Source organism: Schistocerca serialis, chromosome 2 (assembly GCF_023864345.2).
Source record: "Schistocerca serialis cubense isolate TAMUIC-IGC-003099 chromosome 2, iqSchSeri2.2, whole genome shotgun sequence".
NCBI lineage: Eukaryota > Metazoa > Arthropoda > Insecta > Orthoptera > Acrididae > Schistocerca > Schistocerca serialis.
The window spans coordinates 877,499,458-877,523,208 of NC_064639.1; the positions used below are offsets into that span (position 1 = coordinate 877,499,458).

Genomic DNA, 23,751 nt, shown 5'->3' on the forward strand with positions numbered 1-23,751 from the left:
ACTCTTCCCCTCTTCCACTCGCATGTGAGCATAATCTCTCTCTCTTCCCCTCCCCCCTTCCCCTCTCATCCCCTCTCTCACCCCTTTTTCCACCCCTCTCCCTTTCTCTCTTCCAGACTTGTTTCCCCCCTTTATGTCCAGATGCTTAACTACAGGTCTTACAAAGTCTTCCCACACACTTAAATTTTTCAGTTCTTTACAAATGCGCTATAATAATCCATAATTCATAGATTACTATCAAACATATAAAGAAATATATAGGAGGGTACTGGTTGCTGCAAGAAGTCATTCGGTAACAAAATAATATAGAATGCAGAAAATAAAAGCAGAGTCATGAGGAATATCATAAGACAGGATACTGGAAAAGGCAGAACCTATAAATCAGAGGCACAATGCGCCACTGCTGACTGTTAACAAAGGTCTGAGCACATGGAATAGGTGGCTCTAAGACTTCTTATTAATAGAATCTGGTACGTTATTCTGGATGGTGAGTGTTCATCAGAGATATGGGTGTCATCAGAGTGCCCCAGGGAATTGTGATACAGCTTCTCTTATTCTCTATGTACATAAATGATTTGGCTGACAGAGTGGGCACTGATCTGCAACTGTTTGTTGATTTCACTGTTGCATGTAGGAAAATGTCTTTACTGACTGACTGTAGGAGGATACAGGATGACTTAGACAAGATTTCTATTTGGCTTGATGAACAGCAGCTTGCTCTAAAGGTAGAAAAATGCAAGTTAATGCAAATGAGCTGGAAAAACAAACCTGTAATGTTCAAATACAGTATCAGTGATATGCTGCTTGATACAGTCATACTGATTAAACATTTAGGCCAAGACGTAATACTGCAAAACAATATAGGATAGACTGTGCACATTAAGGCCAGTTGTAGGGAATGTGAATGGTTGGCTTTGGTTTATTGGGAGAATTCTAGGAAAGTATAGCTCTTCAATAAAGAAGACTATGTACGGAACACTAATGCAATCCCTTCTTGAGTACTGCTTGAGTGTTTATGATGCCCATAAGATCAGATTAAAGGAAGACATCAAACTAATTCAGAGGCATGCTGCTAGATTTGTAACATGTAGGTTTCATCAAAACACTAGTGTTATAGAGATGCCTGGAGAGAAGATGAAGTTATTTTCGTGAAACACTATTGACAAAATTTCAAGAAGCGGCATTAGTGCGTGACTGCAGAATGATTCTACAGCCAACAATGTATATTTCTTGGAAGGATCATGAAGACAAAGCATTAGGGCATATACTGAGGTGTACAGACAGTTGTTTTTCACAGGTTCCATTTTCCTGTGGAACAGGAAAGGGAATCGTTAAGTTGTGGTACAAGGTACCCTGTGCCATGCACCATATGGTGGCTTGCGATGTATGATTTTAGATGTAGAAAATTGGAAGTCGAATGGCTAAAGTGCACTTACAGTATCAGCACCTCTTGCATTTAGTGATGATGTTGGCATTTTGTTGAGATTGGTCAAAGCCAATTGAGTGACTGTTTAGGATAGCCAATGACAATCACTGAATCTAACAATTTCTTTCAGAATAAGAAACAAATGGACAAATGGAGTACTCTTCTTTTATATGCTGAATCCCAGAATGACTTTTACTGATCTGTTTATTACGAATTTTATGGTTGGCTATGGATTTTCATATTTATTTGGAGACATGCTGACAATTTGACTTTTAGTAAGGCCTGAGATGTAAATTAGGTTGGAATGTGATAATTAGTTTCTCATTTCGTGAAGCCAACAAATTCCAAAACAAAAACACAATTGCAGTAACAGATTGATATGCAATGTAGCTCAAGATACAGTATATAAATTTGTCATTGCAAACTATTGTAAGGAAAACAAGTTGACATATTCCCACTGTGGAGGGTGTGACCATCTAAAAAAGAACTGTAAAAATACCAAGCAAGCTCCAGTGCGCATTCCATGTTAGAAAGGGAAGAAACCATGCAGCCAAAGAAGTACAGACTGTGAAACGTAGGGCCTGTCAAATGTTCTTGGAATGAGAGATTCAAATAACCAAATATGGATTCTGAACCATTGTGCATGATGCTGGTGAGCATCACAGGAAACCACAGAGTAAATACAAACACAGCAAAATCATGTCGAAGAAGATGAAACATGTCCAGGAAGAAAACTGATACATCCAAGCTCACTGATCAAATGGATTATAAAATCAGCTGTCATCTTTGTAAGAAATGGAAGCCTCCATCAAAGAGAATGATGGATGCAGAAAGTGTCAAAATATTCTGAGCCAATGTGAAGGGTAGAATGAGAAGAGACATAGCAACCCAAACCGAAAATATGACTGACCACATAGACAAGGGCAATAACGAGATGGAATTTAGAAAGGTCAATAATAAGAATAATGGAGAGGAGTGGAGTTTGTAGAAGTGGCTAAGAAGAAAGGAAAACAATGAATGGACAGCAGGCCTACCTCTAGAGGAGGAAGACTTAAAGAAGTACATACTATCAAATTTTTAAAAAATAGTTGAAAGTGTAGTAAATGCAAGGTGTGATAGCATGCAACATGTTGTAATAATGATGTGTGATAGCATTCAACAGCTAATAGAGGAAGATTACAAAAATGTGTAGAATCACAGAATCTATAGATGACAATGAGAACCACGAAAAGCATACAAACAATGATGGAGATGGCAGGAAAAATGGAAGGGGTTTATGGCTGGGGCTGCAGTCTGTTTACACAATGTGAAAATGCAATGAGACTGACTAAATTAGAGGATATGCATGTGTTAACCATAGCAATAAGGCACCTGGTTAGGCATGGTCATCCAAAAGGCTGCACCATAAATCTTCCTGTCATGGAGGAAACTGATCATATTCAGCTCACTGTCAACAAATTGCCTGCAAAAGCGAAGGAACAGCACACACTACTTGAAGTCGTATTTAAGAAGGAACAGAAGACATTTGATACTGAGCATCTGTACAGGCAATTAGTGATGACACACAACCAAATTGTACATGATTACAGGTTACACTGCGGCATAACTATGTTCTCACTAGGTTTCCATAGCATTCAATTACAATCCAATCTCATCCCAGCAGCAACGAAACAGAGGCAGATGATTAAAACTGGCTAGATAAACGCAATGCGCAGTGCATTGTGTTGCAAGAACTTGGGAAAGTGTTAGAGGTGTTGGACCTACAAATACTATGTACACAGCAGCCATAGTCTAGAAACAGGGCATCACCTCACATGCCAATTACACCACAGATCATAACATCAGGTCAACTTCCAGTGGCTCAGATATTGGTGCCAGATAAAGATATAACAGTGACAACTCTGTGACGAACATGTGTGACAATAGAAATAATGACTGCCTTAGGAAAATTTTACATAACTAATCACAGATAGGCACAACAAAAAAACTGCTACAAATAGAGCTTTGGGCCATTAAGGCCTTCATCACCAATAGAGGACAGACAGATGGACGCATGCATACACACACACACACACACACACACACACACACACACACACACGACTGCAGTATCAGGCAACTGAAACCACACTGCGAGCAGCAGCACCAGTGCATGATGGAGTGGCGACTGGGTGGGGCTAAGGAGGAGGCTGGGGCGGGGAAGGGGAGGGTTAGTATGGTGGGTGTGGCAGACAGTGAAGTGCTGCAGGTTAATGAAGGTTAGTCACTGTCCTGACCCATCCAGCCCCTTCCCTGTTCCCATTCCAGAACTACACAGCTATCATTCCACCATCACACCTAGTCTTTTTACTTCTCTCCTTTTCCGCTCCATAGGTGGAGCATCACATGGTACACTGCTCCTTGACCTACCATCCACCTTCTTACGTGCATATCATTATAGCTATGAGATTTTTTTCTGGAATTGAGAGCACAAAACATTGATAAAAAATTTACACTGCAGAAAAGGGCATAACAATAACAACTAGAAATCAAATGTTTTTTATTCCAGTCTTTGATCGCAATATCACTTTAGGGCATGGTGTAGAAAAGATCTGAGAAATGGTCATTACGGACTGCAACCGCCCATCGTCAAAAGAACGGATATTGTGATCAAACACTGGAATAAAAACTATATGACAGTATTGGATCACTGTTTGTATATGCAAGTATGTCGCAGCTGGTATAACTAGAAATATTAGTCAGGTGCATTGTAAATAACTGTATAAGAAACTGGGCACTCTTACTGAACCACATGAGTACATCTAAACATATAACAAGGAAAAACAAACAATAGTCTCAAAACAGTATTTACTGTTGGCAAATAAACTCGTGTAACAAATTACCCAAGGAGACAAAAAAGAAATTACTAAACTAGACCTGTTTAAAATGGCAGCTAAAACACTCCTCACTAGTAACACATATTTTACAGAGTTTACTTGGAGGACTCAGAGCAGTGGTTTATAATGAGGGAAACGACTACAAAACCTTGTCACATTACAATAGTTCGATGCGACAAGGAAATCATGCCAAGCTCTATAGTCCATTATAGTAATGTCTTGTCACTCTCCTGAGTTCAACATCTGACTCATCAGAGGGAGGATGCTAACTGGGTTTCTCAGGCTGCCTGAGGTAAGGCCCTGAAGATGTGCATGGGTAATAGCTGGATTTCTACAGGCCTGGAGTCAGTTTTACGAATGGACTGGAGTTACTGCAATGGGCCAGATTTAGATTTTTCTAAATAATTTCATTTAAATTTGAGATGGTTCCTTCATCAAGACTATGGCCAACCACCTGTCCTATCCTCACAAATGCATAGTTATACATTCTATGTTTCTGTATAGTTTTGAGGTAGTGCTTTCATTGTGTTACTATGACAAATCCAGTACCAGTGTAAGATGATAAGTGGGTGAATAAATAAATTATCAAACTGATGATTCCTTTAAGCCTGATAGTGTGTCCTGTACTAAATCCTATAGCTACTATTCACAACGCTGATAATCAGATACCATTCTTTTAAATACAAATTCCCCTTGGCCTCCTACTGGCTTAGCAAACTGAAGACAAACTGTGATGACAAACTGTGATGACAATCACTCAAATGTGTAAAACACAACATCTTAGTGTTTCCATCACCTTATGGTTACTAGTAAACAGCGGGTCAAAATGAAATTTTAGACTTAAACTTTATTCCTCTAGGCATTATTGAGAATTACAACAGTAAGTTTTAGTGTACCCTACAGCAACATATACTTTCTTTAAATATGAAGTGAGATGAGTGTGTGTTTTTTCCTACGTTAACAACCTGAAACACTCACAACACTGTGATCTCAACGCTAATGGTAGAAATTCGTATCTCTGATCAAAAATCAATGATTTCAATAATCATAAATACCTAGTACAGAATAAACAAATATCAACAATTAATCTCCGTAATGTGGCTACATTATTCGCTCTAATACACAGAATGGCTGTAAATATGAAATATGAAGAGTCCTGTTTAAAAAGTTTAGTAGAGCAATTTGAGCGATTACTAGATTTAATTAGTGCGCATATGCTTGTCATCAAATACAAAGGGCACAGTATCTCAGAGCGACTACGTTTTTACGCGATACCATCTAAAATTTCACACTGTCGCTACGATATAGCAAATCTTTGTAAGACCACACAATAAAATACCGGCAACTATGACGGCAATTAAAATTAACAACAAAACAGAACACCATTTTTGAGGATACAACAGGGTTGCCTTACTTCAACAGGTAGGCAGCATTTCTTTATTTTAACGTCGATTCGCTCCTTATCTGCGCCAAATATCGGTATGAGGACGTCGGAAATATTTGCACACAACCGGCACACATTATTTGGGAATTTGTCGTTGACACACCACATAACGGCAGGCAATCATGACTTCCCTAACAGAATATCACTGGTATAATAACAAACTTCGCTTTGTGGCTTCTTCATCATTTCAGAATTTATTAACCAACTACCACACTGTATTTTTCACTGTTATACAAACATCACAGGCCTACGCTTCTAATGCTCTTGTTTTGCTATTCGGTGTAAACAGAGAATCGATAAATCAGTTCGATAGTTAAACTGATCGATCAAGCTATCGACACTGTTGACAGCCAAAATTAAATTGAATTGAATTTTCAGTTTTATCTTTGCGAGATCTCAGAAGTCATCTGAATGTGTCGAACAGTTACGACACATGCATAAGCAATAGATTTCTGCACAACTAATTACTAATTTCTGTGCTATTAAACAAGTCTCCTATTACTTATTACGCATTTATAACAATCAATTAAGGTATAAATAACTAACTGTTCGCTGATAGAGCACTTCCAAATTGTACAATCACAATAATAAACCTAAATGTGTTTCAATCACTCTATTTTTGTTCACGCAGAGTATCTGATTTATTTAAAGCATAATTCACAGACATAGCAAACAACTGGACAGAAAATAGCAAAAAAAACTTCTGGCAAACACAGATAAGCTTAAAAATCCATTTCAATAGAAGTGTCACATATCGATACCATGCTATCGGCGTTTCGCAATTAATAACAGAATAGAAAGTTTCCGTTGGGCCCCAAAAACCGGTCGCGTGGGATCTGGCGGACCCAATGGTACACGCCCATTGTTCATGCCTCCAGCGGCTCTCGACAACGAGCGCCTCCTGCCGTCGCGATGGCGGATGGCTGGTGGCAGCCAATCGGCCCACTCATGCTTGGAGCCTCTACCTTCTGACACTTTGGTAGCTCGACTCTAATTCGTGCTACATGTTTGTAATGAGTTTTCATATGCTTGAATAAATACTAGTCAAGTGAATCTTTTGTTTATTGTGTCATATTGTTCACTAATCAATTCTGTTCCTGTCCAGCTTTCCTATGGCGAAAGTTGCCACACCACTCTGTAGCCCACCACACTTACTGTTGTGTACGAAGTCATACACAATGTAAATGAAAAAAAAATTCTTTTTGTATCCAACAGATGACAAGAAAATACTGAATATTATAAAGGAATTAAAATCAAAATTTTCTTCAGACGTTGACAGTGTTCCTGATTACATATTTAAAAAAATGGGCAACAATACTGACTAAGTCCCTAAGTCATCTTTCAACTCTTCGTTGTATTGTGTTTTTCCAGAAAAACTAAAAATAGTCAAGTTAAGAGTTCCATTCAAGAAGGAAGGCAAGACAAATGAAAAGAACTATAGACCAATATCTCTGTTGTCTGGTTTTTCTAAAATAGTGGAAAGAAGTATTCTACAAAAGAATTATTTCATTCATAGAGAAAAATTTTTATCAAGTACCCAACATGGATTCAGAAAACTCAGGTCGTCAGAAACTGCAATTTTTGATGTTTTTAATGAACCTTGACTGAAAAAGAACAGAAAAAACATGTATTATCCATATTTCTGGACCTCACAAAAGCTTATGATGCGATACACCGCAAATTACTGTGTACAAAAATCGGAATAGTAGGAATTAGGTTCTTACACACAAGAATGGCTGGTGTCATACCTGAGAAGTAGAGAGCAGATAGTAGAAATCATGCATCAGGAAGAAAAGAAATTAAGTATGGTGTGCCCAGTGTTGTTCTTGATATTTATAATTATATAAAATTTCTGGATGACATAAATGTATTGATAAAAGGCAAAACTGCTACAGAACTACAATATGAAGTACAATGCAGAATGATTCATCACTAACAATCTTATTGTTAACATAGAGAAAACTGTCTCAATGCATCTTCACACTACACAAAACAAACATCCATTAACCACCACCATAAATTAATTCAATAAACAATCAGATATTGTAAACTTAACAAAATCTCACAGAACAGGGATTCAGAATAATATGAACTGGGATACAAACATAAATTATTTAAGAAGGTAAGTATGACATGCTATGGCATAAAAATACTTGCTAGGTGTACAACAAAAGAAATATTAAAATGTGTATTATGCCCAAGTGGGATTACTGCAGCGATATGGGATAATTTTTTGGGGCAACTAGCCACTAACAAAAACTGTTTCATAGCACTGATGAGAAGCATTAGGGCAACTGAAAATACTACTGCCAGAAACTGTTGCAAACTCCTTTTTAAAGCACTCTAGATAGTATCACTCTGCCATTCTTGTTCATTTTTGAGATAATTACTTCAACAGAGAATTTCAGAGGCTATAAACATCCCAGAATGTACAAATTAAGCAGCCCACACATATGACACAAGACAAAAATTGGACCTTCAGTGAGTCTGTAAGTACAATTTCAGACGAAATGGACCACTGAAAACTGGCAAAAAAACTTTACAGTAAACTTCCCCACTACATCAAGACAATAAAAGAAATACAAAAATTCAAAGTGGCTCTAAAAGCATTTGAAAGACTGGTGATATTATGCTGTAACTGAATATCTGTTGACATAAATTTAAATTATTACCTTTTTTGTTATTTGCCTAAGGCTACCTTGGTTATCTATTGTACTACATTTTAGATTGTACTATTTTTAATGTATTATATTTCATTGTTTTTCTATACTGCATTATGTGCTTAAATTATTTACGCTATTGAATCAATGTTACTGCCTTGTATCACGAATTTAAAACTGTATACTAATGAACAAAGTAAGCTGTATCCTACATCAAAGATTTGATTACTGAATTCTTAATAAATAAAAAAATAAGAAACCTCGTAACTGTAACAGGAATATTTTTATTTTAACTGATTCACTGATGTTTGAAAATGAAGTGTTTAACTGATTTATTTGCAAAGCACTTCTGTATCTTTTGTTATTGTAGTGGAATAATACCGATATATATCTGTACCTCATATTATATTTATGGTATGACATACTGCTCATATCTAAAATAATTCTGATGATATTCATTAAACATTGCAAATGATGGCACAGTTCACGGAAAGTAGGTCTGTTGTAGGACTCTAGTCACTGAATTCTTTTGGTAGTCCTGTCAGCGCAACTGTGATTAGGACTGTTCAGCTTTGTTAGATGTGTATATTCCAAGCCTGCTAGAGTGTGTAAATTATCCTCCATTTGAATATTGTGGAACAATAATCTTATTCATCAGAACAGGGAACAACTGCATTCAACTCACTTATGAACAGTTAGGTGACATTTTACATTAGTGTAGAATAGTCTCTTAAAAGGCTGAAACAGTTAACAATGAATCTGTAGTCAAGCTGTATGTAACTATGATGAGTCTCTCCAAGAGGAAGACAAAAACAAGGAGTTTAGATCACTGCCAGTGCAACACCATCTGTGGTTGTGTGTGTAGTTCCACTCAACAAATGCGTTGATAACAGACTTCAGAGGATGGCAGATGACGATGATGTGCCATTACACCAGCCCCTGCGGTGGAAGCAGAGCGTCATCTCTGAAATGTGCAGGTAAATGTACATGCTGACCAGAGAGTGTCGTGCACACTGGTTGTGAAACTAAGTCGAATGTTTGTTGAGGTTGCACTTGTGGCAGTTGTTTGAGGTCGTCGTTCCAGTTGCAGTACTGGCTAGGAGAGAAGAAGCTCTCCTTGATACATCATGAAAGATGTATGATGGTTTGATGCAGTCAATGGATATGGTCGTGGCCTTGTCTTTGACAGAAATATCTGACATTGTGCATTTCTTTGCAACACATGGTTTGGGCCCATGTACATAGCTTGTAGATAAGATTTCACGTCATCTGTGCATAGCATTATGTGTGAGCAACTGACCATGCCATGATACACAGAACAGGGTGGTGTGCCATGTCTGGAAACTTTATGCAGGCGAAAACATGTGATGTCCTTACACAAGTGATGTAGAAAGTCTGACTGATCTTATGTGGCAGACTACTGAGAACTGATGTCTATGAATTCACCAGAAAAATTATTGGCTCGCTGAAAATGGGTTCTACCAATTGTGCATCTTTGTCCGGTTTGCAAGTGTTAAGTAGACAAAGTGACACAATTGGTAGAGCAATCATCCAAATCGTGTCACAGCCCATAAGAGCAGCTTTGGGTAAACAATGCCATTGATCTATCAGACCGTTGCTTGCTGGGAGATACCTTATGGTTTTATGATGGACATATACAGAGAACTATACAAGCTTGGCGAATAACTGTTTCAAATTGCCTGCTGCATTTTCTTGTTATGTCCAGTGTACGATCAAATCTTGATAACTAAGAGGACATTTAAGCAGAGGCAAATGTTTCTGTGGAGGTGTTGTCCAATGGTACTGCCTCTGGCAATCGAGTGAAATGATTTGCGACAATCAATAGGCATTAGCGATCATCTGATGGAGTTAATAGACATGACATCGAGTAGGGCATGTGCAAAATTTGAAATGATGTCAGGGAGTTTGACCACTTGTGTTTGTATGTGGTGAGACACATTTCTGTGTTGGCATAGTATAAATGTGCATGTCCACTCGCGGCAGTCCTTCTCCATTCCCAGTCAGATGAAGTGCTTCAGCAGCTAACAGAACACTGGACAGTCTCCAATATGAGACAAGCTGTGTTAATTGTCGAAGACTTGCTTATGAAACGGAACAGGAATGAAAATTCGTGATCTTCCTAGTGAGATGTCAAAATATATTTTAACATCTGTGCCAAGGACACTAACAAGCTGCAAGTGTAATGCCGAGCCAGTATCGTTCAGGAAAGTGAGAAGTTCTTGGTCAATCTCTTGCATCTGTGAGAGTGTGTTGAAATGAATGGGGCTCAAAACGCTTTGACTCCTGAAGGACTGTTCGCTACCACGTTGTCCATACCAGAGATCTGCCTGATGTTGATAGTCAACTGTGTAATAAATTCCAGATGATTATACTACCTTGGTGAAAAGTTGTTGCTATTCCACCTGAGTGTAGGGCAAAGCGGGCATGGCCCACTATGCATTGTTACCACTTTTTTAAGATGGCGGATACAAGATGTCGGCCATAGATGTGGCAATGTCACAGTGACGTCATGGTGGGAAAACAGGTCAATTGGGATACCTCCACTAACCTAACCCCCCCCTCCCCTCCTGTCACCCACCCACCTCTCCTCCCCATCTGGAAATTCGTGGTAAATGAGCTCAGTCTGTGCTGGGATGCCATATAGGATGGACATAAGTCTTTATTTTGTATACATTGCTCTCCCTATGGAAATACATAGGAAAGGATTCAGTCTGTGCAGGAGTCCCAGATAGGATGAATGTAAGTATGCATGGTTTATTTAAACAATTTGACTTGTCACATATAGTAGCTCCATCTGGTGTGTTCACCATGAGGTCCAGAGTCGAAGTGACCTAGTCCACAACACAGCCACCAGAGCAGGCTGTGGGCCCTCCCCCTCTCTCCTCCTGTGATGTAATCCAAGATGGCGGTCTGGGGGAAAATGGTGGGAAAAGGACTCAGTCTGTGTCTAGCTGCTGGACTGGGAGGACGGACTTAATTGTTTAATGTGTTCAGTGGATGATGTGCCTGTGCTGGAGAAAGAGGAGTATTAAGCTGTAACTGTGCATCTGAGGACTGTCTCGATAGCAAAGGTATTTGTTGAAGACTAATATGTTTCATAAAATAATGAATATGAAACATGATGGGGCTAAGCTACGCTTCACAGCACATACTTAAATGCATGTGCTGTAACTGCAGATCATACAGTAAAAGTCCAGAGACTCTTCCGAAGTGCAAGAGGCAAGATGTTCACCCATTCCAGCGTGTGGCCTCTTCCAATGGCCCCGGACACTCAGGCAGGTAGCTCGCTGGGTTCACAGCACGCCACGTGGCAGCTGCAGGGCCATGCACTAAGCACTTCCTGTCACAACGGAAATAACTGTGGTCTTCCACCTTTCCATCCATGGTGCACTGATACCCTTTGGCATTCAACATGAACTGCTTGGGGAGTTACTACATCTGGTGTTGAGGAATATTGTTACATACATAATAGGAAGATGTCACAGGAACTAAATACAACGCTGAACAAAGTGAGAGAGACAGCTTTGCAGAAGATGCAAGATTATGTAAACAATCACACGTTTTATTTCGAGGAATACCACCACCACTGCACCTGAACATGGACTGTAAAAAAATCACGACACAGTTGTGAAACCATCCCTGAGACACTTCCCGAGCTTTTGTGGGAAATACCCTTGTCTTTGAGCACGAGGTGTTTCAGGCGTTACTAAACCCAATTGAATATGTCATTAAATGCACTTTCAAAAAGATCGCTGCACAGTAGTTTGCCTCAGTTTTGCGATGTATACCACCACTGACTCTAAAACAAAAGATCACAGCACACTTGTGAAGCCTCTCAGTCTTCCTCCACTACTCTGGAATATTTGCGTGCATAAACAAATTAGGTAAAGTGTTGAACGCCTCAGTATGTTTTCAGATGTAGCTTTAAGCAATTTGTTTCCAATACACTCAAACACAAAACACTGCGCTGTCTTCCCAGGGGCACATGGAATGGAAATACATTATGGCAAAATACACTGAAAAGAACATTGCTAAAATAAATGAGGGCAAATACACCAAGTCACAACTCTGAAGATGATCCTGCATCACGTAAAAAGAAAAAAAAATGTTAAATACACCATCACAGCAGTTTGCTACACGAGGGACGGTTGTAACTGGAGGACTCGCAAAGTGGCAGCGTGTTTGTCAGCGGCCACAGCTCGCCACAGAATGAAGTGCAGACGAGATGCAGGGTTCTTCCAGCTCAATCCACGAGTGCACGTAAACCGTAGCTGGCCAGACCACACGAATTTGTCCTGTGTCCTCAGAGCAGCATTCATCTAGAGGGGGGGGGGGGGGGGGGGGTAGAATGCCACACTGCTATTGGTTACTGAATATACTGTTCAGGATTTCCAATCAACTACTCTTCCTAATTGGTTCTCCCAAATCAAAGAGTCTATATAAACCTTCCCCCCTCCACTCCCTGTGGAGACCTATATCTCTGATGTCGACCAGTTGTAGAATTTTAGAACATGTTTTTTTTGCTCGCGTATCATGTCGTTTTTGGAAACCCAGAATCTACTCTATAGGAATCAACATGGATTCCGGAAACAGCGATCGTGTCAGACCCAACTTGCTTTATCATGAGACCCAGAAAATATTAGATACAGGTTCCCAGGTAGATGCTATTTTCCTTGACTTCCGGAAGGCGTTCGATACAGTTTCGCACTGTCGCCTGATAAACAAAGTAAGAGCCTACGGAATATCAGACCAGCTGTGTGGCTGGATTGAAGAGTTTTTAGCAAACAGAACACAGCATGTTGTTATCAATGGAGAGACGTCTACAGACGTTAAAGTAACCTCTGGTGTGCCACAGTTGAGTGTTATGGGACCATTGCTTTTCACAATATATGTAAATGACCTAGTAGATAGTGTCGGAAGTTCCATGTGGCTTTTCGCGGATGATGGTGTAGTATACAGAGAAGTTGCAGCATTAGAAAATTGTAGCGAAATGCAGGAAGATCTGCAGAGGATAGGCACTTGGTGCAGGGAGTGGCAACTGACCCTTAACATAGACAAATGTAATGTACTGCGAATACATAGAATGAAGGATCCTTTATTGTATGATTATATGATAGCGGAACAAACACTGGTAGCAGTTACTTCTGTAAAATATCTGGGAGTATGCGTGCGGAACCATTTGAAGTGGAATGATCATATAAAATTAATTGTTGGTAAGGCGGGTACCAGGTTGAGATTCATTGGGAGAGTCCTTAGAAAATGTAGTCCATAAACAAAGGAGGTGGCTTACAAAACACTCAGTCGACCTATACTTGAGTATTGCTCATCAGTGTGGGATCCGTACCAGATCGGGTTGATGGAGGAGATAGAGAAGATCCAAAGAAGAGTGGCGCGTTTCGTCACAGGGTTATTTGGTAACCGTGATAGCGTTATGGAGATGTTTAGCAAACTCAAGTGGCAGACTCTGCAAGGGATGCGCTCTGCATAACGGTGTAGCTTGCTCGCCAGGTTTCGAGAGGGTGCGTTTCTGGATGAGGTATCGAATATATTGCCTCACCCTACTTATACCTCCTGAGGAGATCACGAATGTAAAATTAGAGAGATTCGAGCGCGCACGGAGGCTTTCAGACAGTCGTTCTTCCCGCGAACCATACGCAACTGGAACAGAAAAGGGAGGCAATGACAGTGGCATGTAAAGTGCCCTCCGCCACATACCGTTGGGTGGCTTGCGGAGTATAAATGTAGATGTAGATGTAGATGTCATTCAGCCATCGTCAGAAGGTCTGTATAGTTGTGTGACTCTGTGTGTCTCCCTGTCTCTCATCAACCGAGCATGAAGTGCAGCAGAGGCAGCACCACCAGCGTCAGCGGCAGTAGCAAGTGTTGTAGAATGGCTGAAGAAGAAGAGCGAGAATATGAACTGTGCTGGTGTAAGCTGTTATTAGCACATTGGTCGGCAAAGAGGTTGCAAGAAGATCGATAATAGGCGCAGAATCAAGTACGCCTGCCAGGAGAGAGGACAAAGTCAGACTTGCAAGTAATGCACCACCAATGCTCTCTCGACTGCAAGTATTTAGATCGCGGCCGCTGACCGGACGGCCCAGTCAGTCACAGACAGTCACCCCAGTCGCAGACAGAGTCAGCCTCAGTGGCAGTCAGCTTAGTTACTAGCTGAGTCACTATTCTAGTTGGCATCTGTCAGTTCATGCCATCGGCTACAAGAGTGTAGTGTTTATAGCGGGACTTGGTACTTCACCAGCAGTGAGGCAAATGTGGACTATTGTGGAAGAGTTTGTACCACAACACAGGGACTCGCTTAAGGATAAGTAGCTTTCTTGTTCTTGTGAATAAAGAATCCTTCTTCGACAAGAATAATATTATTTCTGGATGTCAAGATGGCTTCAGACCACACAGATCAATTGAAACTGCCACTTTCAATCCGATAAACCATGTCTTAAATGCAGTGGACAACCACAGATATATCTCAGGTTTATTCTTGGACCAAACAAAAGCTTTTGATGTGATTGATCATTCTATACTCCTGAGGAAGCTCGAATGGTATGGTGTAAGAGGTGTGCCAAATCAGTGGATCAAATCATATTTGGAATATCACTCTCAGGTAACTGAAATTAAGTACATGGAAAGAAATGAACTCCAGGTACACCTTTCAGAACCATGTGGACTAACTCATGGTGTTCCACAGGGCTCCATTTTAGGTCCCTTTCTTTTTTTGGTCTACATTAATGATTTCCCATCACACATTAGGGATTCTGAACCAGTACTGTTTCCAGATGACACCAGTCTATTGATTGAAGGGAATAATGAAGAAAATCTTACTGCATCTGCAAAAGATATTACAAAAGGAGTGTCTGAATGGTTTACCAGAAACAGGCTAATAGTTAATCCCCAAAAAACAGTACTCATGAATTTCCACACTGATAAAAATAAAAATCCGGCACAACCTGTAATATGTATAGATAACCAAAACATTAGTTCTGTCAATGAAACTAAATTTCTTGGGAGTCATATCCAGGAAAATCTTAAATGGAACACTCATATCACAGCCCTAAATTCAAAACTAGCAAAAATGACCCATGTGGTAAGAATTCTCTGCAACAGTACTAGTGCAGAAACAGTTAGGGCTGTGTACTTTGCTCGTGTACATTCAATACTGAAGTACGGTATCATTTTCTGGGGAAATGTACATCAGGCCATAACAGTTTTCAGGAAACAAAAGCAATTATAAGAATAATGAAACAAGTGAGCAGCAGAAAATCATGCAAACCTTTCTTTAAAGATCTAAAGATCCTACCCCTTCCCTGCATTTATATACTGGAAGTAGTCACGCATGTCAAAAAAAGCATACTGAAAAAAGAAAACCTTTTTCCTCAAAACAAAAGTGTCCATGATTACAGTACCAGGTCAGACAGTGACATACATGTCAATCATTGTAACACCACATTATGCCAAAAAGGTGTATATCATGCAGGAACAAAACTTTACAACAGATCACCAAGACATATAAAATCTCTTACTGAACTACAAAGCTTTAAAAAGTCTGTGACATCCTACCTTCTGAAAAACTGCTACTATTCAATCTCACAGTATCTTATGCAAGGAAAGATGTAATTTGTATTTTTTATTGTAGAAATAAGTTATAAATATACAGTATTTCTAAATTTGTAATTATTAACTGTATAGATCCAATTTGTGATAAAAATTTATAAAATTTATGTTTGACATTTGAAAATCCAATAGCTAAAAAGGTTTTCTGTCCAATATCCTGTGTACAATATGTGTACTTAAAAAGAGATTTATATGGACAAATAAATAAATAAATGTTAATACAAAAGTGCAGTTGTGTTGTAGGAAGAGGAAAATGGCCACCACACAACATCATCTCCTTGCTTCCCATGGTACAAGACTCTATAGTGGCAATGACAACACAAAATGAACTACCACATAAGTGAATAATTTATATATATGGTGACGGTGTTTAAATTGGGAAAAAATTGGTGTGTTGAAAAAAGAATTTCTGTTGGTACTGTGGTTTCTTTTTTTTTTTTTTGTACAGTGCAATTCCAGGACCTTATCCTGGATTGCGAGGGCTGACAGGAGGCGGCGGAGGAAGAGCCTGGGCCCCTGCAAACTCCTCCTCATGAGGAAAGCCAGTAGCTAGGACTACCACTTGAATATAAAAAAAATTGTTGTACTGATAGCGTAATTTGTTGTTTTTTTGTGTATGGATGGTCTATTTCTTGTTCTTCAAGAATATCTGGCGCCAACAGTTTTGTAAGTTTCTAGAAAGAGAGGGAAATATCTATGTATCAGTAGTAGTAGCTATGTAATTAAAATGTGTGTATACATATTTATGTTTTGTCTTGTTACAGGGAAGTTCTAGAGGTGTTAGACGGCCTAGACAGGCAGCTGGAGGCAATTTGGCATTTGCAACAATCTCCAGTGCCTAATGAGAAGGCACAGCAGCCCCGTAACTGTAAAAATAATTCTAATTTTTTTATGTGTCTGTAGTTGTATAGGTTTTTTTCCTCTAGCGTTTATATATATATATATATATATATATATATATATATATATATATATATATATATATATATATATATATATATGTATATGTATATATTGTTGTAGGTGAGATGGATCAGCAGCATATTGATTTTGAGAGGATTAAATACCTGTTTGGGTCAGGGAAATGGCCCTAGACTACTGTGACATGTGTGGTGTTAAGTACTTGAAAGTGTGCATTAGGTACTGTACCTACATCATGACGCCAATAACTATTCTTAAGTAAGATTTCTTACGAGTATAAAGTTCAATTCCATTTTAATTATTCTTGTTCCAGCAAGGAAATGGCGACCGTTGGTTATTTCATTAATGACATACTTTGAAAACCATTCTTCCAAATTTTCTACTAACTGCTGTTAATAAAAAAACTAGTTTACATAATTAAAAATATATAAAGTTAACCAAACTTCGTTTCTAATTGTCATTGCTAACATACTGAGCAATGGTGATTTGGTTATAACTTCATCTACTTCTCTCGGTTTTGTATTATTCTTCAGAGTAGATGCTTTTTTCCTACAGATTAAGGACTTTGGGTACACATTCATATAGAAAAGCCTAAATAGCCAGAATAATAGCAGGGTTGTAGTATGTATTCTGCCTTTCTTTCTTTCCTTACAGCAAAGGTTGTACTCAATTTTTTTTCTTTCTTCTACAGCGGACGCATCTCCGCAGCTGCAGCACAGTGTGGCGTGCATACCGGTGGTGCCTAAACCTTCTTTCTCGCCAAAGCAGCGGTGTCCAGTAAGGCACACATCGCTTATAAGAGCGCCGTTATACGCAGCACGAGAGGCCGTCACCAGCTCTGGCCAGCACTGTCGCTTTGGCGTCCGTGGGCCGAGCAACGAACTACCACCCTTCAGGTTACCTGGTCAGGCTTGCAGCAGCAGCAACAGCAATAACAGCATCGGGAACCATCGCCACAGCCAGATTGATCCCACGATCCGACCCGGTAGCGCCGCCTCATCCACCTCCTCATCCTTGTCAGAATCGTCACCCCAGAAGGGTATGTCTGCCAAGGCTGGTGCTGCTCAGCACCTCATCGACCCCATCATCGACAGTATGGAATACCCAGTAGCAGTATTAGTAGTAGTAACAGAGATTATCCTGTGGCTAGTGGCAGGTCCCTCTCCCGTACTTTTAGTTAAGGGCATCAGGTCAGTGACACCATACCACAGTTAGAATACTCAGTGACTGGACACGCCTTTGAGGAGTAAATCTCGCTCATGAGGATCGCGAACCTGGCAGGAGGGTATTACGAGCCTGTTGGTTTTCTAAGGGCATTCCTTCTGGTCATGGAAAAGGAGCTACTCGAGGTAGTCAATGATCCACGGTATCAGGCCATTAAATGCAGTGCAGTGTTCTGCGACGAAATGTCGCTCCACCCCCCTCCCGCCAAGTTGATTCTGACATTACGAGACAAGTATTCATTATCTTTGGAGGGGGGGGGGAGGGGGATGGGGTTGTTCCGGCGTAACGACAAATGCCAGCTCGAAGATCAAGAACGATACAGCAGAGAGGGCTGTGAGACATCATCATCCAATAGCACGCTGACTAGGACGTTTATACGACAGGAGCGGTATCTACACGAAGAGAATAAAAGCGAGCGCCGCCTAGCCGCGGCCGCACAAGCAAACCCAGACTAGAAGAACGCATTAGAAGAGACGTGACTTGTGGATCCATATGGCCATTAATATGATTTGCTTGTATGTTGTCTAGCTAGCTGAGAAAATAGCTTCCTAGGCGCCCAATAAGAGACGAGTGGGCAGAATCCTACAGGGGTGATAACGCGGAGTACGTTAGTCGCCGAGTGGCTTCATAAATTTGGTCTGGTTGGTTCAAATGACTCTGAGCACTATGGGACTTAACTTCTGAGATCATCAGTCCACTAGAACTTAGAACTACTTAAACCTAACTAACCTAAGGACATCACACACATCCATGCCCGAGGCAGGATTCGAACCTGCGACCGTAGCGGTCGCGCGGTTCCGGATTGTAGCGCCTAGAACAGCTCGGCCACTCTGGCCGGCTTGGTCTGGTTTTCCGAGATGGAAGTGAGAGAGTCTGTTGAAGCACTCAGCCGAATGCTACATGTGGACATCCATACAGATGCCTATGATCCGGTAAATGGAGGGTCTATCTACATCAAGCTCTCTAAGATATAGGTAATAAGCAGGCATGCATTAATGTCGAATATAGAAAGTATCAGACCTGTTTTGCACGGTCAATCCTGGCTTGCGAGAGAAATTACAATCGTAGGGATCATCCTGAGCGTGTCAGTACCTACCATATAAGTGATAATATTCGTGGGTGTGATAACTTTGATGGTATCGAGTTCCCCACCAAGATCCAGGACGTACCTAAATTTGAGGCACAGAATATCGGAATATTGGTTCGTGTTTATCATCTGAAGAAGAAAAGCAAGTCAGATAAGCAGGACAAGCATACTGTCGTCAGCCCCTTCCATTTCCAAAAATTTGCCTGTGAGCATGAGAGGCATGTTAACATACTACTCTTGTCTGGAGGTAATAATTATCATCATGTTTCGATCAAGGACATGTCCTGCCTTCTTGTCTCACAGATGAATGAACTTAAGGGTAAACAGCATACATGCTTAAGGTGCCTGAGTTATTTTTCCTCAGGCAAGTTATTAGTGGCACATCTAGTAGATTGCGCTTCCAGCGACCTGGTACGTGTTATTATGCCTACTGAGGAAGACAAATTCATATAGTTTAAAAATGCTCGTCACCAGGAGCGATGTCCATTTGTAGTGTACTCCGAATTTGAATGCGTCCTCGCTCCTGTGGCCCACTGTGAAGGTGACTGAACGACCTCACACACCACTTTTACAGAAAAACACGTACCATGTGCGATAGCGTACCAAATTGTATCGTCTTATGATTCGAGTCTAATCGCTACAAATCTTACGTAGAGGATAATCTTGTGGTTTGGCTGCTCACTGAGCTCGGAAAACTTTCATGGGAGGCTGAAAAGCTTTACAGCAATAATGTCCCCATGACCAAATCGAAGGAGAATGGAGCTTTGTGCAATAACGCGGTTGATTCTCATATTTGTGGGCTGCCGTTAGATACAAATGCGCGAACTCCTCGTAGGGACCTCTGTCATCTTATGGGGTAGTTCCGTGACGCAGCTCACAAGTTCGTGCAACTTGAAGTACCAACTACCAAGGCACATACCATTTTCTTCCACAATTTAAGAAAATATGACGCTCACTTTCGAGTTGAGCACTTGGCTGATTTCGGATGGGAGGAAAATCAGGTCAGTGTCCTACAAGAGAGCGTCGAGAAATACATTTCATTCTCCAAACGAATGACGCCCAAATTACGCTCTGCTTCTCTGATACGCTACGTTTTATGCGGGAGCTACTTCAGAAACTCGTTGAAACTCTAACTCAGGGGGATATGCATATGACTCAGGTTGCGTCTCCTGGCGAGGAAATGTTTCAACTTGTGACTAGGAAGGGGGCTTTCCCTCACGAGTCTGTGGTCAGTATGGCGAAACTCAACGAAACCAGGCTACCCGACATAGCTGCATTCTCCAGCAACCTTACGGGTGATGCCATAACGGATGCAGAGAATAAGCATGCCATGAATGTTTGGGGGAATTCAACATCTTCACTTTAGGAGATTTAAAGGCATATTTGCATGCTGAGCTTTTCTTAAAGGAAAACGTAATTGTAAGTAACAAAAAAAGAAATAATTTAAGCCATAGATACAGCTGACAGCTGCATGAATATTGTATGCGGCCGCTGGAAACATTTGAAGATTTTTGATCGTCATATTATTGGCGAATGAGGAAGAGTCACCTCTTGTTTTCTAGGTCTTGTCCAGATCAGACGTGCGTGGCACACCACCATTAATACTACGTTATTTGATTATTTTATTCACGAGTTGCAACCAAACGGCATTCGTAATTGTTCAACGGAAGTGTACTTTTTAATTGTGTTTTTATTTCAGAATACATTGTAATTACTAATCAATGTATGTTTTATTTTGTGTCTTTGGTCACTGTGAGATTGTTGGCTGACTTGGCATGGTAAAAGGTTCTGTAATTTTAAGCAAAAAGTCGTCCAGCTCGATCCACCATCGTCTTTGGGTGCTGTTTGATAACGAAGCCCAATTTTAGAGAAATCACAGAAATAAGAAACACGGTTAAAAATACATGAACGGACCTTTAACGAAAATGCCATGCTCAAGTGCCGAAAGTTTGTATAATTTTTTTTAATTCATTGCTATAATTCATTGTATGGTCTCGATCCAGTTACAAATGGGCGAGAAGGAAAAATTAATTAAAGAGAGTACACACAGCTTCACTTGGACACAGACATACGCTTGCTTGCTTGCTTTTCGAGAAATTCTGGCGTCTATGCATGACCACATATTCTCTGAACCCCGTCTATTATTACATGGCACTTGGATTGTCTTGGGACCCAATGCGCAAGAAAACAGAGTGCAGTATTGAATTATTGACCGACATACTTCTTTTCTTTGAGCGAGGAATCTGTGGGAGCTTTTCCAATGTGTCCATAGGCATGCATAGGCAAATAACCCACGGGTGGGTGACAGGTTCAACACGTCCCCTTATTCGAATTACGTAATGTACTTGGATGTAAATAACTTATACAGACATGGCATGCAGCAGTCACTGCCGATTGGTGAGTTTCGATGGGTGCCCAAAGACGAACGCAGGGATTAGGTGGAAAAGTCTTGGGAGGGGGGGGGGGGGGTAGTATGGAGGCTGATTCTGATGTAGGGAATGTGCTGGAGCCACATACCATATTAGTTGACATGACGAGCACACCGATTTGCCCTTGTGTCCAGAGGAACTGATGACAACGCTGGGGAATAAGCAGAGATACGTTATTCATTATTGTAATTTCTAGCAGTCTCTCAGCTTGGGGATGGAGCTGTTTGGAATTACCGAGGCTATCTCCTACAAGCAGTCCCCCTGGTTGAAGGAGTATATTGATTAAGATACGAGACGGAGAGCTTCTACGACGTGTGACTTTGAGAAAGATTTTATAAATTAATGAGTAATTCAATTTTTGGTAAAACAATGGAGAATTTGTGGTAACTACGTCAAATTCTGAGTAGAGGCGAATGGGATGGGCGTTATGGCGTAAGAAATTGATTGCCAGACCAAATTTTGAGAGAGTCACCATATTCAATAAGAACTCTGTTGCTGTGGAGATTGCAATGACTGCAGTAGGCTTACAAAACTTGTTTATGTGGGGATGCACATACAAGACCTATCCAGACTCAACATGTACCGCTTTCATTATGAGTTTGCAAAACCTCATTCTGCAGATCCTAAATTACTTTATATGGATACAGATATCTTTATCTACTGGTTGAAGAATTGCAACCCATATGAAGTAATGATGTACCATGGTAATGAATTCCACACATCCTCATACGTGACTGATAATCCGTATCGTATTGTTCCACAGAACAAGAATTTTATTGGCCTTATGAAAGACAAGGCAAATGGAGTGCCGATCGTGGAGTTTGTAGGTCTGTAATAAAAAATGTATGTGTATTGCACACTGGAAGGTGCCACCCAGATGCAGGCTAAAGGTGTGCGTCGTACGGCATCGAGAGCCTCTCTACCGAAGACTACTTGTGGTGCCTGTAAAGCAGTGTTCGTGGTGCTGCACCGCAGCCACCGCATACAGTACGGTAGACTAGTAGTCCCTCGAGAGGACACGAGGTGTACAGCCGTGGACAAAACGAGCGAGACCCTTCGCCTTTTCGTTATGCTGATCGTCACAGCTTTAAAGTCTGTTACACAGCATAGTAGGCAAGGCGACGAAGTGCTACCAACATACTATACACAGGCGTGAAATTGAAGAACTATCCAAACTTTGTCAGACTGTTTTCAGTCATGTGTAAGACTACATTAATGCTGAATAGTGTGTTAAACACAACACGTAAATATAAGATATAAATGAAAGAAGAAACGCTAATTAGTATGAACTATACTAATAAAAATGAATTTAAAAAAAATGGCTGTAAGCACTATGAGACTTAACATCTGAAGTCTTCAGTCCCCTAGACTTAGAACTACTTAAGGGTATACAGAATGAGTTTTTCGATGAAAAAATCGATTTTTGGGTAAATGCATTTTCGAAAAATTTAGACTCTCCCGTTTAATACCATGTATAAAATATTTGGATGACGTGAATAGAACTATTTTAAATAATTTTTTAAAATAATTTCGACACACGATGTTCCGCACCTTGTATATGAGACTCGAAATATACCTGATGTAGACAGCCTTGCCAGAGATATAATTGAGCACAAGAGAGTTAGCTTTTCTGTTGGCAACACTGCTAGACAGTTGACAATAGATTCTGCACCATTTGTGTTGTTTCCTTTGTGAGTACATCCATGTCATTGTTGTGAAAGTCGTGTGTGGAGAAGTCATTGAGTTTTCTTTCCTTCAACATGCCAAGACCTAGTATGAAGGTATTTAGAAATCGTGTACATTGGCGCAAGAAAGTAAAGTGTACTAAAAATTCGTCTGATTCATCTTCATCAGTATCTGATGTCCCAGTAGCGACTAACCTCAACACTGGTAGTGATACATTGAGTGATGCTGCTGCCACTACACCGGAAAGTGCTTCAAGAAGAAAACTAGCTGGAATTGACGAAGAATACAAGAAACTAAATGCTGGGACTACAAAATATGAGGTAATTAACGTCTCTTTATTATCAGACGTTT

General features: G+C 40.4%; 1 protein-coding gene across 2 annotated transcripts in view; it reads right to left on the minus strand.

Moving 5' to 3' along the window:
• LOC126458205 (uncharacterized) overlaps positions 1 to 6,012 on the minus strand; it is a 117,150-nt gene extending 111,138 nt beyond the window's left edge. For both annotated transcript variants that reach the window (XM_050095099.1, XM_050095100.1), the window contains exon 1: positions 5,717 to 6,012. In XM_050095099.1, coding sequence (XP_049951056.1) covers positions 5,717 to 5,854 — 138 coding nt within the window. In that variant the 5' untranslated portion in view covers positions 5,855 to 6,012. The remainder of the gene's footprint in view (positions 1 to 5,716) is intronic.
• Positions 6,013 to 23,751: the final 17,739 nt, after the last annotated feature.